Consider the following 16,300-nt stretch of genomic DNA (forward strand, 5'->3'; position numbering starts at 1 on the left):
TCCCTTTCTGGTCAGGTCTCAGTCACCTTAGTTATAAACAAGGATGGGAAGGAAATTCAGAATATGGTAAAGGGACACAAGACCATCAAGATTTGCTTAGATTCGGGCTAAAAATATCCTGACACTGAAACCAATCATGGTTCTATAAGCAAGAAGGAACAGAGAAAATGCCTCTGGGTCTGCCAGAACAAATGAGGGCATTTGGTAAAACTCTGGGGAGTCTTTAAATGACAATCCATCATTGGAAACTGAAAGAACAACAAAAAAATGAGAAAAACAATTAGCTACAAGAGTAAGTTAAAAAAAAAAAAAAAAAGGACTGTTTCTCACTTTAAGAAGCTCAAGAAATACCAATGAATAAAACAGAGTCCTCGTGATAACAACAAAAGTTGACTAAATTAATAATCCACATACAATAGCATTGACAGGGACACAAATAAGTATTTGTTGATCCTTAATGGACAGGGAGGCCTGGCGTGCTGCGATTCATGGGGTTGCAAAGTCGGACACGACTGAGCGACTGATCTGATCTGAACTGAATAGACATTTATGGTTTCCCTGGTAGCTCAGACAGTAAAGAATCTGCCTGCAATGCAGGAGACCAGGGTTCGATCCCTGGGTCAGGAAGATCCCCTGGAGTAGGAAACGACAACCCACTCCAGTATTCTTGCCTGAAGAATCCCATGGAAAGAGGAGCCTGGCGGGCCATAGTTCATGGGGTTGTAAAGAGTCAGACACAGTTGAGCGACTTTCACTTCACTTTACTTCAATGGACATTTGCCATTTTAGACATTGGACATATTTAAATGCTGCTAAGTCACTTCAGTCGTGTCCGACTCTGTGCGACCCCATAGACGGCAGCCCACCAGGCTCCCCTGTCCCTGGGATTCTCCAGGCAAGAACACTGGAGTGGGTTGCCATTTCCTTCTCCAATGCATGAAAGTGAAAAGTGAAAGTGAAGTCGCTCAGTCATGTCCGACCCTCAGCAACCCCATGGACTGCAGCCTACCGGGCTCCTCCGTCCATGGGATTTTCCAGGCAAGAGTACTGGAGTGGGGTGCCATTGCCTTCTCCAATTTAAATGCTAAATGGAATCATTTCAACAACTGGCCTTATGAACAATTCTACAATATCAAAAATGAGACTTTGAAAACTCTAATGTGCTTACAAATCACATGGGAATATTGTTAAAACGTAGATTCTAATTCAGTAGGCCTGGAAGGGGCCAGAGACTGAATTTCTCACAATTCCCTGATGATGCTAATGGTTCTGGCCCATGGGCTATACTTTGGTAAGGATCTGGAAAACAATGCATATCTTTTAAGTTATTTCAGCATGATATGAATTTTACTTTTGGTGGTGGTTGTTGTGCAGTCGCTCAATTGTGTCAGTTGAGATTTCTGCAAATAATCATTCTTGCTTTGGGTGAGAAAGTTTTTGTGAGGAAAACATTTTCTGGAATGTTGTTAAAAACAATTTTTAATACTTAGTTACATACATCACTTTTGCTTCTTGCACGTTGCTTCAGTCTCAAACAAGCACTAGTCTCAAATGTTTTTTCCTCTTAACATTATTGGGAAAAAACATTTTCTTTGACCACATGGCATTCAGAATCTTAGTTCCCCAACCAGGGATTGAATTCATGCCCGCTGGCAGGCTAGAGTCCATGAGGTTGCAAAGAGTCGAACACGACTGAAGCAACTTAGCACACACACAAAGAGCTAATGCCCATGAAGAAACACAGAACCTTGAATGTGCCTAAATGAATTTGATTTCTTGGTCATGATCACACATTAAAAGAACCTTAACAAACTGTGCAACAACTTCTCCCTAATTTCATATTTTATCTGGAAGGTATGCTGAAGGTAATAGACCCAGAAGCATCAAATAATTGGCCTACATCTAAAAGGCTTTTGGCTAAAATCTTAAAGTCAGACTTTTCAAAATGCTCACAAGACAAAGAGGGCATCTGAGTCCATTTCTAAGGCTTCTCTATCCTAGAAGGCTATATAGAAGAACTATACCAAAAAGATCTTCATGACCCAGATAATCATGATAGTATGATCACTCATCTAGAGCCAGACATCCTGGAATGCAAAGCCAAGTGGGTCTTAGGAAGCATCACTACTAAAAAAGCTAGTGGAGGTGATGGAATTCCAGTTGAGCTATTTCAAATCCTAAAAGATGACGCTGTGAAGGTGCTACACTCAATACACCGGCAAATTTTGGAAAACTCAGCAGTGGCCACAGGGCTGGAAAAGGTCAGTTTTCATTCTAATCCTAAAGAAAGGCAATGCCAAAGAATGCTCAAACTACCACACAATTGCACTCATCTCACACGCTAGTAAAGTAATGCTCAAAATTCTCCAAGCCAGGCTTCAGCAATATGTGAACCATGAACTTCCAGATGTTCAAACTGGGTTTAGAAAAGGCAGAGGAACCAGAGATCAAATTGCCAACATTGTTGAATCATCGAAAAAGCAAGAGACTTCCAGAAAAACATCTACTTCTACTTTATTGACTATGCCAAAGCCTTTGACTGTGTGGATAAGAACAAACTGTGGAAAATTCTGAGAGAGACAGGAATACCAGACCACCTGACCTGCCTCCTGAGAAATCTGCATGCAGGTTAAGAAGCAACAGTTAGAACTGGACATGGAACAAAAGACTGGTTCCTAATCGGGAAAGGAGTACATCAAGGCTTGTATATTGTCACCCTAATTATTCAGTTTATATGCAGAGTACATCATGAAAAATGCCATGTTGGATGAAGCACAAGCTGGAATCAAGACTGCCAGGAGAAATATCAATAACCTCAGATATGCAGATAACACCACCCATACGGCAGAAAGTGAAGAACTAAAGAGCTTCTTGATGAGAGTGAAAAAGTTGGCTTAAAGCTCAACATTCAGAAAACTAAGATCATGGCATCCGGTCCCATCACTTCATGGCATACAGATGGGGAAACAGTGGAAACTGGTTGACTTTATTTGTGGGGGCTCCAAAATCACTGCATATGGTGACTGCAGCCATGAAATTAAAAGATGCTTGCTCTTTAGAAGAAAAGTTATGACCAACCTAGACAGCATATTAAAAAGCAGAGCCATTACTTTGCCAACAAAGGTCCGTCTAGTCAAAGCTTTGGTTTTTCCAGTGGTCATGTATGGATGTGAGAGTTGGACTATAAAGAAAGCTGAGCACTGAAGAATTGATGCTTTTGAACTGTGGTGTTGGAGAAGACTCTTGAGAGTCCCTTGGAGACTCTCCAAGTCCCTGCAAAGAGATCCAACCAGTCCATCCTAAAGGAAATCAGTCCTGAATATTCATTGGAAAGACTGATGCTGAAGCTGAAACTCCAATACTTTGGCCAGCTGATGCAAAGAACTGACTCATTGGAAAAGACCCTGATGCTCGGCAAGACTGAAGGCGGGAGGAGAAGGGGACGACAGAGGATGAGATGGCTGGATGGCATCACTGACTCGATGCACATGAGTTTGGGTGAACTCCAGGAGTTGGTGATGGACAGGGAGGCCTGGCATGCTGTGATTCATGGGGTCGCAAAGAGTCAGACATGACTGAGTGACTGAACTGAACTGAACTTCAGCGACTGAACTGAACTTCAGTCGCTCAGTTGTGTCCGATTCTTTGTGACCCCATGAATCGCAGCATGCCAGGCCTCCCTGTCCATCACCAACTCCCGGAGTTCACCCAGACTCACATCCATCGAGTCAGTGATGCCATCCAGCCATCTCATCCTCTGTCATCCCCTTCTCTTCCTGCCCCCAACCCTTCCCAGCATCAGAGTCTTTTCCAATGAGTCAACTCTTTGAATGAGGTGGCCAAAGTACTGGAGTCTCAGCTTTAGCATCATTCCTTCCAAAGAAATCCCAGGGCTGATCTCCTTCAGAATGGACTGGTTGGATCTCCTTGCAGTCCAAGGGACTCTCAAGAGTCTTCTCCAACAACACAGTTCAAAAGCATCAATTCTTCAGTTCTCAGCTTTCTTTATAGTCCAACTCTCACATCCATACATGACCACAGGAAAAACAATAGCCTTGACTAGACGAACCTTTGTTGGCAAAGTAATGTCTCTGCTTTTGAATATGCTATCTAGGTTGGTCATAACTTTCCTTCCAAGGAGTAAGTGTCTTTTAATTTCATGGCTGCAGTCAGGGGCGGCGACAAGAGGAGTTACCCCACATCCAAGGAGCCGTGGCTGTGCAGGCGCAGGAGGGCCTAGAGGAGCTATCCCAAGTTCAAGGTCAGAAAGGGCGGCGTTGAGGAGATACCCCTCGTCCAAGGTAAGGAGCAGCGGCTGCACTTTGCTGGAGCAGCCGTGAAGAGATACCCCATGTCCAAGGTAAGAGAAACCCAAGTAAGACGGTAGGTGTTGCAAGAGGGCATCAGAGGGCAGACACACTGAAACCATACTCACAGAAAACTAGTCAATCTAATCACACTAGGACCACAGCCTTGTCTAACTCAATGAAACTAAGCCATGCCTGTGGGGCAACCCAAGATGGGCGGGTCATGGTGGAGAGATCTGACAGAATGTGGTCCACTGGAGAAAGTGAAAGTGAAGTCACTCAGTCATGTCCAACTCTTAGCGACCCCATGGACTACAGCCCACCAGGCCCTCCGTCCATGGGATTTTCCAGGCAAGAATACTGGAGTGGGGTGCCATTGCCTTCTCCGTTAACAGCGGCAAGGCATATTATATTTACTTGGAGCTGGTATAGTTGGTGACAGCCTTAGTGCCCTCAGACACGGCGTGCTTGGCCAGCTCCCCAGGTAGCAGCAAGCGCACGGCAGTCTGGATCTCCCTGGATGTGATAGTCGAGCGCTTGTTGTAATGCGCCAGGCGCGATGCCTCACCAGTGATGCACTCGAAAATGTAGTTGACGAAGAAGTTCATGATTCTCATGGCCTTGGATGAGATGCCAGTGTCCGGATGGACTTGCTTCAGCACCTTGTACACGTACACGGAGTAGCTTTTCTTGCGGCTGCGCTTGCGCTGCTTGCCGTCCTTCTTCTGGGCCGTGGTCACAGCTTTTTTAGAGCCCTTTTTAGGGGCAGGAGCAGACTTAGCCGGTTCAGGCATGTCTATAATGACAACACCCAACAAATGGCAAAACACTTCAGTATTCTTGCCTTGAGAACCCATGAACAGTATGAAAAGGCAAAATGATAGAATACTGAAAGAGGAACTCCCCATGTCAGTAGGTGCCCAATATGCTACTGGAGATCAGTGGAGAAATATATCCAGAAAGAACGAAGGGATGGAGCCAAAGCAAAAAGAATACCCAGCTGTGGATGTAACTGGTGATAGAAGCAAGGTCCGATGCTGTAAACAGCAATATTGCATAGGAACCTGGAACGTTAGGTCCATGAATCAAGGCAAATTGGAAGTGGTCAAACAAGAGATGGCAAGAGTGAATGTCGACATTCTAGGAATCAGTGAACTAAAAATGGACTGGAAGTGGCTCGGTCATGTCCAACTCTTTGCAACCCCATGGACTGCAGCCTACCAGCCTCCTCCATCCATGCAAGATGGATGGCAAGAATACTGGAGTGGGTTGCCATTTCCTTCTCCAGGAGATCTTCCTGACCCAGGGATTAAACCTGGGTCTCCCACATTGTAGGCAGACGCTTTACCATCTGAGCCACCAAGGAAGCTCTCTTGTTTTGTTTTAATAGAGCATTAAAAAGCTTATAAATTAATTAAGAGAGAAACAGTCTCAGTTTGAGCATCCAGGAGAAATTTCCAAAGCTACACCACACAATCGAGCCAGCTGGAAGCCTTAGGCAGGGCCATGATAGGAAGTCTGATCCTGGCTCCTGTCTACACACTCAATTCCTGCTACAATTGCATCATAAATACTTTTATTGCCATCTCCTTCAGTTCTGAATTCAAGTGCTTCATGACTGCATCTTTTAGACACAACCTGAATCATCTCCAGAACTCTAGCTGCTAGTTAGTGTTAGTTTTACCCTTCCAGCCTCTGAAGTTTAGGAAGGAAGTTGAAAAGATTACTGAATAGTTTAAATCATACTATCAATCATAATAAGCAAAACAAACTGGGCAAATCTCAAACTCAGATCAACTTATAAATTCTAGCTTCCTGAAATGTCATCCAAAGGATACCATAAATCATCCATCAGCCTGGGACCTATTCCCCTACACATGCTTATTTTTTCACCATCCATTTTCATCCCTGGACCAGACCAAACTCCTAAGTCTCCTCACATTCACAAGGCCTTGAGCATGCATGGTAAGTTGCTTTAGTCATGTCCAACTACGTGCTACACCATGGACTGTGGCCCACCAGGCTGCTCTGTCCCTGGGATTCTCCAGGTAAGAATACTGGAGTGGATTGCCATGCCCCCCTCCAGGGAATCTTCCCAACCCAGGGATCAAACCTGCATCTCCTTAGTCTCCTGCATTACTGGTGAATTCTTTATCACTGGGCCACTGCAGAAGCCCCCCACAAAGCATCATCTGTCCCCAACTCGAGTGCTGCTTGATCCAACTTCTGGTTGAGAGCAGGCCAAATGGCTGACTGGCTCGTGCCATTGCAAAAGTTATAAAACCTTGAAGGCTCATCATTTAACCCTAGTTATCTCAGCCTCACTGCAAATCCTTGAGAGAAAAAGCCAGACTCTGATATGACCTCCATCACTCCTATCATGGCAGAAACCACAACAGCTGTCTGGTGGGAAGACGGGAAAGTTAACACTCTGGCAAACCAGAGATGAGAAAGAGTAGGCAGAAAGGCGTCGGTAATAGACTATTCACCCTTCTCTCCTCCTTTACCGAGATGCTGTGAATTCATGATGCAGATCACTCTCTGGAGGTGTTCTGCATAACTGAGCAACCATTTGAATGTTCTATAACTAAATCTCCCTGACATTATTTTTTAATTTATTTTTAGCCTTCCTTGTTGTCTCTCTCTGCTTCTCTGGGATTGCATTCCAAAGGAAAGCGAACGCTCATAAGATTAACCTCAGACCCTTTCTCAGGAACCCAAGCTAAGATAACACTTTCGTATACACCAGTCCCTCAGTGTAGAAAGACATTTTCTTCCTGCCAACAACGTTCAACTTTTCAAAACCCGGCTCAAAATATTCCCCTTTAAGGAAACCCATATTTCACTAATCATTTTGTTACTTCTTACCCAACCTCATTTATTCTTAATTTTTTCCTAAATATTTTCTGATTATATACATTTGTGTGTTTCTTCACTTCTTTTGTGCACGTTATCACCGGCAAAGCCCACTGCTGTCCCAGGAAAAAAATAAGATGGCATCTAGGTGCTAAAATAAGGTCTAACCTTCTCTCTTGCGCTTCATCTAGTTTCACATGCAGAGGTCTCAAACTTGGCGCTTTGGACCCAGAGATCCTGGTGAGAAGTGGCCTCGGGGACATCTCAGCACCTGCGTGGCTCAGGCACAGACCGCTGCGCAAGACACCGATAGTCAAGATGGCGGCGGCGGGCCTGCGCAGGTCTGAGCCGCACACCTGTGCCCACTGCGGGAGAACTCCGTCCCCTCCCCCGCCGGCAGGAGCCCAGTAACGCAGCCCCGCCCACTGCGGTCTGTCCAGGTGCGCGTGTGTTCTAGAGGCAAGCTGGCACCTCTCCGTTCCTTGATCAGAGTATAGCTTTCATCTGTTCCTCATACAAATTGGGTCTTGTTCTGTTGGCCCCAGTGACACAGAGCAGGACTTCTGTTGGAGACTGACTTGGGAGGATCAATAACAATATCAGGTCTGATTTTCTCCCTTCCTCAAGCTGTTAAAAGCCCGGACTGTCACTTTTTAAAAATACATTTTCTCCGCCACACTTAATACAGTGGCTTTGCCACAAACTGTGCCCAGTGTAAACGTGTTGGAGGAGAGGTGTCTGGCTACCCTCTGACCCTTCCCTGCCTGCATCAGCATCTCTTCCAGGCCCCCTTTGTCTTCCTGAGGCAGCCCCAGGCTTTCTAGGGCCAATCTACTGCCCCTCCCTCCTGGGTCTGACCCTCCAATCATAATTCTCTTCCTCCTACCTGCAGTTCTCTGTCCACTGCTCAGCTTTGAAAAACAACAGACTTGGTCTGCATCCCTCTCATTAACGACTAAAGTGAGGACACCTGGTCGTTGTTCAGTCGCCCAGTCGTGTTTGACTCTTTCACCCCGGAGGTTTGCCCAAGTTCATGTCCATTGCATTGGACTTGGAATGGACATCTTAGGTGTATTCATGTATTTAAATAGACCCTGTAAACATCTGCCTTAAATCAATGTGGACTTACTCTAAAAAGGAAATCTAGACACTTACTTTAATGAAGGAAAATTTTCTGAGCAAGATGATTTAAACCAGTGACTGTAGTGTTGAATTGCAATATTCTAGAACTCCAGTATATCATGCTTTGATACTTTGTGAAGTATCAAAGATCCAATCTGTTTGTTGGTGTGATACCATTATTTCAGTATTTTAAAAATCTGAAATCTGAATTATTTATGTCTTGAGAAGTACCTAAAGAGTTAAACCCAGCATTTACATGGAGGCTTTATGATCTTTCAAGGTATTTGGGCTTGTAAGTGAAAAAGAGTATAACTCTTAGCACAGATTTTCCCAGATCAAATTCTCTCTAGGTCTACTTCTTGAAAGAGGTATTTTTAAATTTTATTTTTAGCATTAATCTGAATATATAAAGAAGGAGAGCTTCCCTAAAAGAGAATTATAAAGAACAAAGACTTAGTCTTACCCTCAAGATATCTACACTTCGAATGGGGCCAAGTTGACAGCAAAAACAATCAGTGTTCAGTGGTGGAAACTCCTTATCTGTTTGATTGATTTGTTTTGTTTGTTTGAACAAAGGCTGTTTGTTTCATAGCAGAAACTAAGAACCAGGGATCTTGCAAATCAACTGCTGGGCCTTAGAAACAAAAACTACAGCTTGCTGTTAATAAAAATATTGAAGTCTTTAATAAAAGTAAAAAGTTTTAAAAGATTAGCACACAGAAATAAGATTGTGTGTGTGTGCTAAGTCGCTTCAGTCACGTTTGACTCTTCCCTATGGATTGTAGCCTGCCAGGCTCCTCTGTCCATGGGATTCTCCAGGCAAGAATACTGGAGTGGGTTGCCATGGCCTCCTCCAGGGGATCTTCCCAACCTAGGAATCAAACCAGAATCTCTTATGTCTCCTGCAGTAGCAGGGCGGTTCTTTACCCCTACCACCACCTGGGAAGCCCAGGAAATAAGATTAGTTGTATGTAAAAGATGCTGAGAAAGAAGTTTGGGTTTAGTTTATATTTCTCTCTTAACTATTTATCCAGCTAGTATAAAATATGAAAAAGCTTTTCTAGTGGCTAGAAAAATTTGCCCCCAAATTTGGCTCACCATCAAAGATGATACCATTGATACACATGGTTCTTAAGATCAGACCTGCAAAAAAGTCAAATAACTCATTGTTAATTTTCAGGATTTATTTTCTTCACTTTTTATAATAGTAGTTTATTTAGTATAAGTATATTGTGTTTCTCTTGCTATTAATTCAAATTAGAATGATAATGTATGTTTAATATTTAATTTTTGGAATCTAGTTCATATTATATGTTTATACATTTTATAGGGGAAATCTACCAAATATTTAGTTTCAATGATTTTTGAAAATTTTGCCGAATTCTGAACATTGTTTTTGAATAAACAAGATATTAATACCAGGATATCAATACATTATGAAATAAATATGAAAATACCAGTATGTCATTCTACTCCAATAGTGTCACTATGATATTCTGCAGTTCTTCTTAATCATGGCACTTAACTACTAGCTCTAGTTGACTATACAAGTGAAAGTTTAGGATTTTTCCTGATACTCCCCTTCCCAATCCCTCTCTCTCTGAGTAACTCATTATTTCTTCTTCCCAGGGGTGTCTTCTAACCCTGCAACTGCAGAAAGGGGGAAACAGCTACTTCTTGAGCCTCAGCTGTGTTCCCAGCCCTGTGTTCCATGCTTTACATAATCATCTCACTTAATCATCATGATTCGGTGTGGTCCTTGTCGCAACCCCCATTTTATAGCTGAGGAAGTGGGTGCTAAGCAGGGTTGATGGCACATGAACTGTAACATTGCTGGAGTCTTCTGGCTCTGTGCCTAGCAAGCCCGGTGTCCTCTTCCTTCTGCTTCACCACATCAGGACTTTCGATTTCCTCATTGTGTACTAAGTCTGCAGAAATTGCTTTATTGCACCCCTGTACAAGATACTTCATTTTTAAGAACTTGAAGTATCTTTCTAATAATTAAATAGTATTTTATCTTCACCTAAGTTGGAGGTGGGAATAGATGACCTTTCAGTTCAGTTCAGTCGCTCAGTCGTGTCCGACTCTTTGTGACCCCGTGAATTGGCAGCACGCCAGGCCTCCCTGTCCATCACCAAATCCCGGAGTTCACTCAAACTCACGTCCATCGAGTCGGTGATGCCATCCAGCCATCTCATCCTCTGTCGTCCCCTTCTCTTCCTGCCCCCAATCCCTCCCAGCATCAGAGTCTTTTCCAATGAGTCAGCTCTTCGCATGAGGTGGTCAAAGTATTGGAGTTTCAGCTTCAGATGACCTTTAGGATCCTCTCATTCCCTGAGAGGGTCTATGAAATATAAAGGCAAATGCCTAAAATAGCAAAAGGAATGTGGTGAAACAATCCAGAAAACATCCTGAGAAGAACTTCATGAGGAAAACAGAAGACATCATGAACATACTATGTCTCTCTTAAAGCAAAAATACAAATTGAGCATCTTACTTGCTCTTTGATATTGAAACATATGGACATTTTCTGAGTATTTATTCTCTTTAGGTGACTAGGAGTAATGATATCTTTCATTTGTGAAGCAGTGACTATTTGCTAAGCACTTCACATTTGTCAGCAGTTTATTGAATACTGTGAACTCAGCAGGGTTCAAACTTCATAGGGTTTTATTTTTCTTCAATCACTGCTTTAAAACATGCTCCATTGAATCCCCCCTTCCCAAGACTTTATGGCATCTCCAGCAGATGCCAATTTCCTGATCTTTTCAGCTTCTAAAAGACATACCCCAGCACTTTCCACTTCCATTTTCATCCAATTTAAATGTCCATCTCCTCTCTGGATCCAGGGACAATGCTGAGGCATGAATGTGGGCAAGGAGAGGGGGCATCTCTTCCTGATCCCCACCCCCTGTTCCTCAACCCCCCCAACCTGCCCCCCCACATCTTCTGAGTCCTTTGCTGTGTTGAAGGCTGGGAGGCAGCATTCTCAAAGGGAACAGAAACTTTCTTTTTTAATACTTACTGGGTGCCATTGTGAGTTCTGCCGTCCCTCATGGCAGCCAACCAAATGCTGCACCTCTTGGAAGATCCTCTGGCAGGCTCATCACTGAGAGGCCACCTCTCATGGGAAAACCAGCTCCAAGGGACCTTTTCCAATCTCCCTCAACTCCTGTCCCTATATAATCCACCCTACAGACTTTTACTGTTGGGGTCTCTTCTCCTAGTCACACTTCGGGGTGTGGTTCCATCACAGTAACTCATGCTTTCCATGGTATCCACTCCTGCCAGATAATGAAAATGTGCCCTATTCCCCTCCTGCCCATTTTCTTTACCCCGAGTTTTCCCCATAAACCTCTTTCCCTTTGCTCAAATAGGCACAAAGTGCAGTTTAGCAAATCCATTCATTGCATAAGTAGGTATCCAACTGAAAAATGAGATTCCAGGCTCAACTTCTTGTGGGCAACCTCCTCCCCAATCTCTACAAATCACTCTTGAGGCACCCCCATTGGCTTATCTTAGAAGGACCACCCTCCAAGGGAGGAAGGAAAAGACATGGAATTCTTTCTAAAACTGAAGATTAACAATTCAATCGTTCTCTCAAGATAAATGAGTTGAGAGTGATAACGAGGGCAGCAGAATTTGCATCTTAATAAATCCCAGTCATCTCTTTGTCCTCTATCATCTATTTGTCCCCAAATTTGGAGCCAAGTTGCCAGTTAGAGACAATAAGTCCCTCTTAGTATCTTATCATACTTACAGAGTTATGTGTGAACTCCACACAGTTCTGAAAGATAGCTATTGTTATGCCTTAGGAGAGTGAAGCCCAAAAAATAATCAGTGTTATGTTGTAAAGGCAAGGATATTTCCATCACCTCCCACCATGCTCGGCACATGTGTGTGCGCTCCGTTGCTTTAGTGGTGTCTGACTCTTTGTGACCCTATGGACTGAAACCCGCCAGGTTCCTCTGTCCAGCGGCTCTTCCAGGCAAGAATACTGAAGTGAGTAGCCATGCCCTCCTCCAGGGGATCTTCCCCACCCAGGGACTGAACCTGCGTCTCCTGCGTCTTCTGCATTGCAGGCAGATTCTTTACTACTGAGCCACCACCACTGGGGAAGCCCATTTGGCACATAATAGGGCTCAGTGAATACTTACTGAATAAATAATGTGAAAAGCCAAGATCACACTTAGGAAGTAGAGAAATAGCATTCAAGGTCAGTTCTTTTTGACCATCAATACCTCCCTAAATAAAGTGTCATCCTCCCACCAACCCTGATTATAACCACAACTCAGTGTCATAACAGCTCCTTCAGTCTGACTCAGATGTATCTTTCAGTGAATTACCTCATTTCTCTCCCCATATTGGAATCTAGCCCCAGGAGGGTTCCGTGCACATACATGTGAAACCAATTAGCAGGTCCTAAGCACAGAATGAACTTATCCTGCCTGGGCTTGGCTTTCTATATTTTGCAGTTGCATATGGTTGGTGAAATCACTCCATGGCAGGATCTTTAACTCTCACACAGATCATTCTCTCCTGAGCTTTTCTATTTTAAGTTGCTTAATAAGCAATGAGGGTCTGTGTGACATTTATCATCTCTTAATTACTGTAGGTTCTCAACTTTAGCGCTAGAAAGGCTGATGAGTTACTTATTAGGATCTTCAAACTCAGAAAGTATAGTATGAATGAATGAGTGCACGGATGGATGGATGGATGGGTGGCTGGGTGGGTGCATGGATTGGGTAAATGCCAAAATTTCAGGTAGTTGACACCATGCAGTTTTATCTTGGTTAATCAGAATTCCATAGACCAAAAAGCAGTTGAATTTTTTAAACTTAGAGAACTCTGCAAGCAGATTTTAAACAAGAAGCTATATCCTATACAAATATAGGGAATATATTAAAAAACTCACTTTAAAATATTTATTTTAAAATGGACACTTCCCTCTTATAGGCACTTCAGAGAGGAAAAAAATTTTTAATATTTGACTATAGAGTTGAACCAAATGGAGACACTGAGGATTTAGGAAGACTCTGGGGAGGAGTACCTCTGAGAGAAGATAAATGTTTTTTCAACACTTTGCCTGCACTGGTTGAATTTCAAGTAACCTTTGTGTTCCTTGCCAGAACTACAGCAGAGGGCTAGTGTGGGAGCGCAGTCTGTACCTTTTATGAAATGGAAAAGACTGGTGGTTATTCTCCTCGGATGTTGCCTCCAAGGTTCACAGCCTGAGGCTAAGAGAAGCAAAACAAACAAAGAACAAGGAATATATTTGCATTTGCCTTTGAATTGCCTGACTACAGTGGCCCAGAGATAAGTACTAGTCTCTAGTAATTATTTAAAAACTACCCAAGGGGTTGAGAAGTGCAGGGAAACAGTCTGTAGGCTAGGTCTGGAAGGCTTGATGAGCAGGGATGGGGTGGTGGTGGCCACCCAGCACCACACAGGGTCCCCTTCTGGGGCGGGAAAGAGGCCTTGGTGTCTATTCTTGGCAATGAGCTAACTCTCTCATAAGTGTCTGGCAACCAGCCAGAAAGAACAGGGTGTTCCTGCTGAGTGTATACAGGGCTTCAAAAACATGTTTTGTGTGTGCAGCCCAGTAGGCACAGCCTGGCTTAGTCACTCCTTGTCAACTACTGCCTCTCTGGACTGTCAAGAGGAAGAGTTTGGCTCAGACCTGCTGTGCAAGTCCTGATGTTTCTGACATGCCCAAATATTCAGTGCAGAGATGAATTTTTAGGGAAACTGAATGTGCCTTGTAGCCCATGGTTCAGTAAATATTCTGTTGCCAGGAGCAAATATAGACTGACTTTGAGCTAACCTCCCATTAAGGTCACAAAGGCCTCCTTTACATATGTGCACCTGTTTTTCCAGGGTTAGAGCATCTGGCTTGGCATGGTTACTTACCCTGTGGGAGCTAAGATAAGGCCAATTAAGCTCCAGCCCTGGGCACTGCCAGCTTGACGGGACTGACTCACTCCTTGCTCCTCAGATGGCCTTTTCAGGGGAGTGAAATCTGAGCAGAAGGAGAAATGAGTCAGCCTGACTTAACAGACACTTGAGGGGGTGTTCGAGGTTTCCAGTAAAAAGAAAAGGGTGATCAGAATGGCTTTTGAGCTCCTCGGCTGTGTGGGCAGGTAACCCAGGTCCACATGCCTCAGATTCTAACAGCAAACAGCAGCCAAAATATTGTGGAATATCTTAGGGACAAACTATTGCAGATTATAAGACTTCATCATTATAGGCCTCTCCTTGTAGATAAGGCAGGTCCATAAAAAATGGGGGCCATGATAGAACTTTCTGGAATCAAACTGTTAGAATTTGTCCATCTTTGAATATATTCAGCACTTTCTCTAACCACTCCTAACACACTTTCCTAGAATGGTCTTGCCCTGTGGTTTACTGAACACACAGGCACAGTCTTACCATACTCTCCTCTCCGGTCCCCCCACCCCCATCTCTGTCAATAACTTTCTCCTAAGTGTCATAACTCTGTTGAACTTCTCTATCCTGCCGTTTCACTAACCCCTCAAATTGAACTTGTCCAAAATTATTCTTGTCATAAGAAACAGTAGAATATTACGGTTTAGAAGCAAAACAAAACACCTGGGTATTGATATGGGACCAACCAAGCCTGAATCCTGCCTGTACCTCTTAATTAGCTATGTGATTGCATAACATCTCTGTGCTACAGTTTCATTGTCTAAAATAAATATAATAGTACTTTCATCACAGGATTGTAGGATTGTAGTGAGAATTAAATGAGTTAAATTAAATCAGTTCAGTCATTCAGTTGTGTCTGACGCTTTGTGAGCCCATGGACTGCAGCACGCCAGGTTTCTCTGTCCATCACCTCCCGGAGTTGGCACAAACTCATGTCCATTGAATCAGTGATGCCATCCAACCATCTCATCCTCTGTCATCCCCTTCTCCTCCTGCCCTCGATCTTTCCCAGCATCAGGGTCTTTTCAAATGAGTCAGTTCTTCGCATCAGGTGGCCAAAGTATTGGAGTTTCAGTTTCAGCATCAGTCCTTCCAATGAATATTCAGGACTGATTTCCTTTAAGATGGACTGGTTGGATCTCCTTGCAGTCCAAGGGACTCTCAAGAGTCTTCTCCAACACCACAGCTCAAAAGCATCAATTCTTCATTGCACAGCTTTCTTTATGGTCCAACTCTCATATCCATACACGACTATTGGAAAAACCATAGCTTTGACTAGACGGACCTTTGTTGGCAAAGTAATGGCTCTGCTTTTTAATATGCTGTCTAGATTTGTCATAGCTTTTCTTCCAAGGAGCAAGTGTCTTTTAATTTCATGACTGCAGTCACCATCTGCAGTGATTTTGGAGCCCGAAATCATTGTGTTTAAATGAGTTAAATACAAGTAAAATGATCAGCACCATTGTATTTGCAATAATAGATGTGCTATAAGTAACAGTCAAGAGAAAAATGAAGTAACACATTTAATGGTGAATCCTATATTTAAATGGTCAAGCTATTAATAACAAAAAATAAAAAAGTGAAATTACAGAACCCAGAGTTGCGGAGCGTTTTTGACAGTTAGTAACCAGGTAACCTGGGTTAAGTCACACAATATTTCTGATCTCCAATTCCTCACAAAAAATAGGGATGGTATTAGTAGCTGACAAATGTCGGCTGCTGCCTATGTGTCAGGTATTACTGAAGCACTTTAGAAGCATTATAAATAACTGGACAAAGATTTAATAATCATTTCAGAATAATCACTGATAATAGAGGATATAATATTCTTCTATTCATTCATTCAATAGTTGTGTAACTCCTACTAAATGCTACCATTTGAGACTCAAAAGGAACAAATCGCATAATATTTGAACAGGCAGTCCACGAAAGAAGATAAACAAACACCCAGTAGGCACAAGAGAAGCTGTTTAACATGATTAGCTCTCAGAGAAATGCAAATTAAAAACTACAAATACATATCCATGCACATCCATTGAAACAGCTAAAATTAAAAAGGCTGATACCAC

The 16,300-nt window shown here is 43.1% G+C and overlaps 1 protein-coding gene and 1 long non-coding RNA gene across 3 annotated transcripts in view; both read right to left on the reverse strand.

Annotated features, from left to right (window-relative positions):
- Positions 1-7,508, reverse strand: part of LOC147374642 (uncharacterized) — a 162,038-nt gene extending 154,530 nt beyond the window's left edge. The window contains exon 1 of the long non-coding RNA XR_015163000.1: positions 7,332-7,508. This is a non-coding gene — a long non-coding RNA (uncharacterized LOC147374642). The remainder of the gene's footprint in view (positions 1-7,331) is intronic.
- A 5,897-nt stretch (positions 7,509-13,405) lies between these two features.
- The window catches only part of ASB4 (ankyrin repeat and SOCS box containing 4), a 273,176-nt gene continuing 270,281 nt past the window's right edge, over positions 13,406-16,300 (reverse strand). The window contains exons 6-7 of one of the 2 annotated variants that reach the window (XR_015162998.1): positions 14,196-14,304; positions 13,406-13,522 (exon numbers count right to left, since the gene is read on the reverse strand). Coding sequence is in view for 1 of the 2 variants with exons in the window: in XM_086397775.1 (XP_086253901.1) it covers positions 14,290-14,304 (15 nt within the window). In the remaining variant the exon portion in view is untranslated. Of the gene's footprint in view, positions 13,523-14,161; positions 14,305-16,300 lie in introns of those variants that run through there. The other variant, XM_086397775.1, reaches the window with a different exon arrangement.

Source organism: Bos grunniens, chromosome 4, assembly GCF_055505025.1.
Source record: "Bos grunniens cultivar Pamir isolate PY7600 chromosome 4, Bosgru_T2T1.0, whole genome shotgun sequence".
In the NCBI taxonomy this organism is placed as follows: Eukaryota; Metazoa; Chordata; class Mammalia; order Artiodactyla; family Bovidae; genus Bos; species Bos grunniens.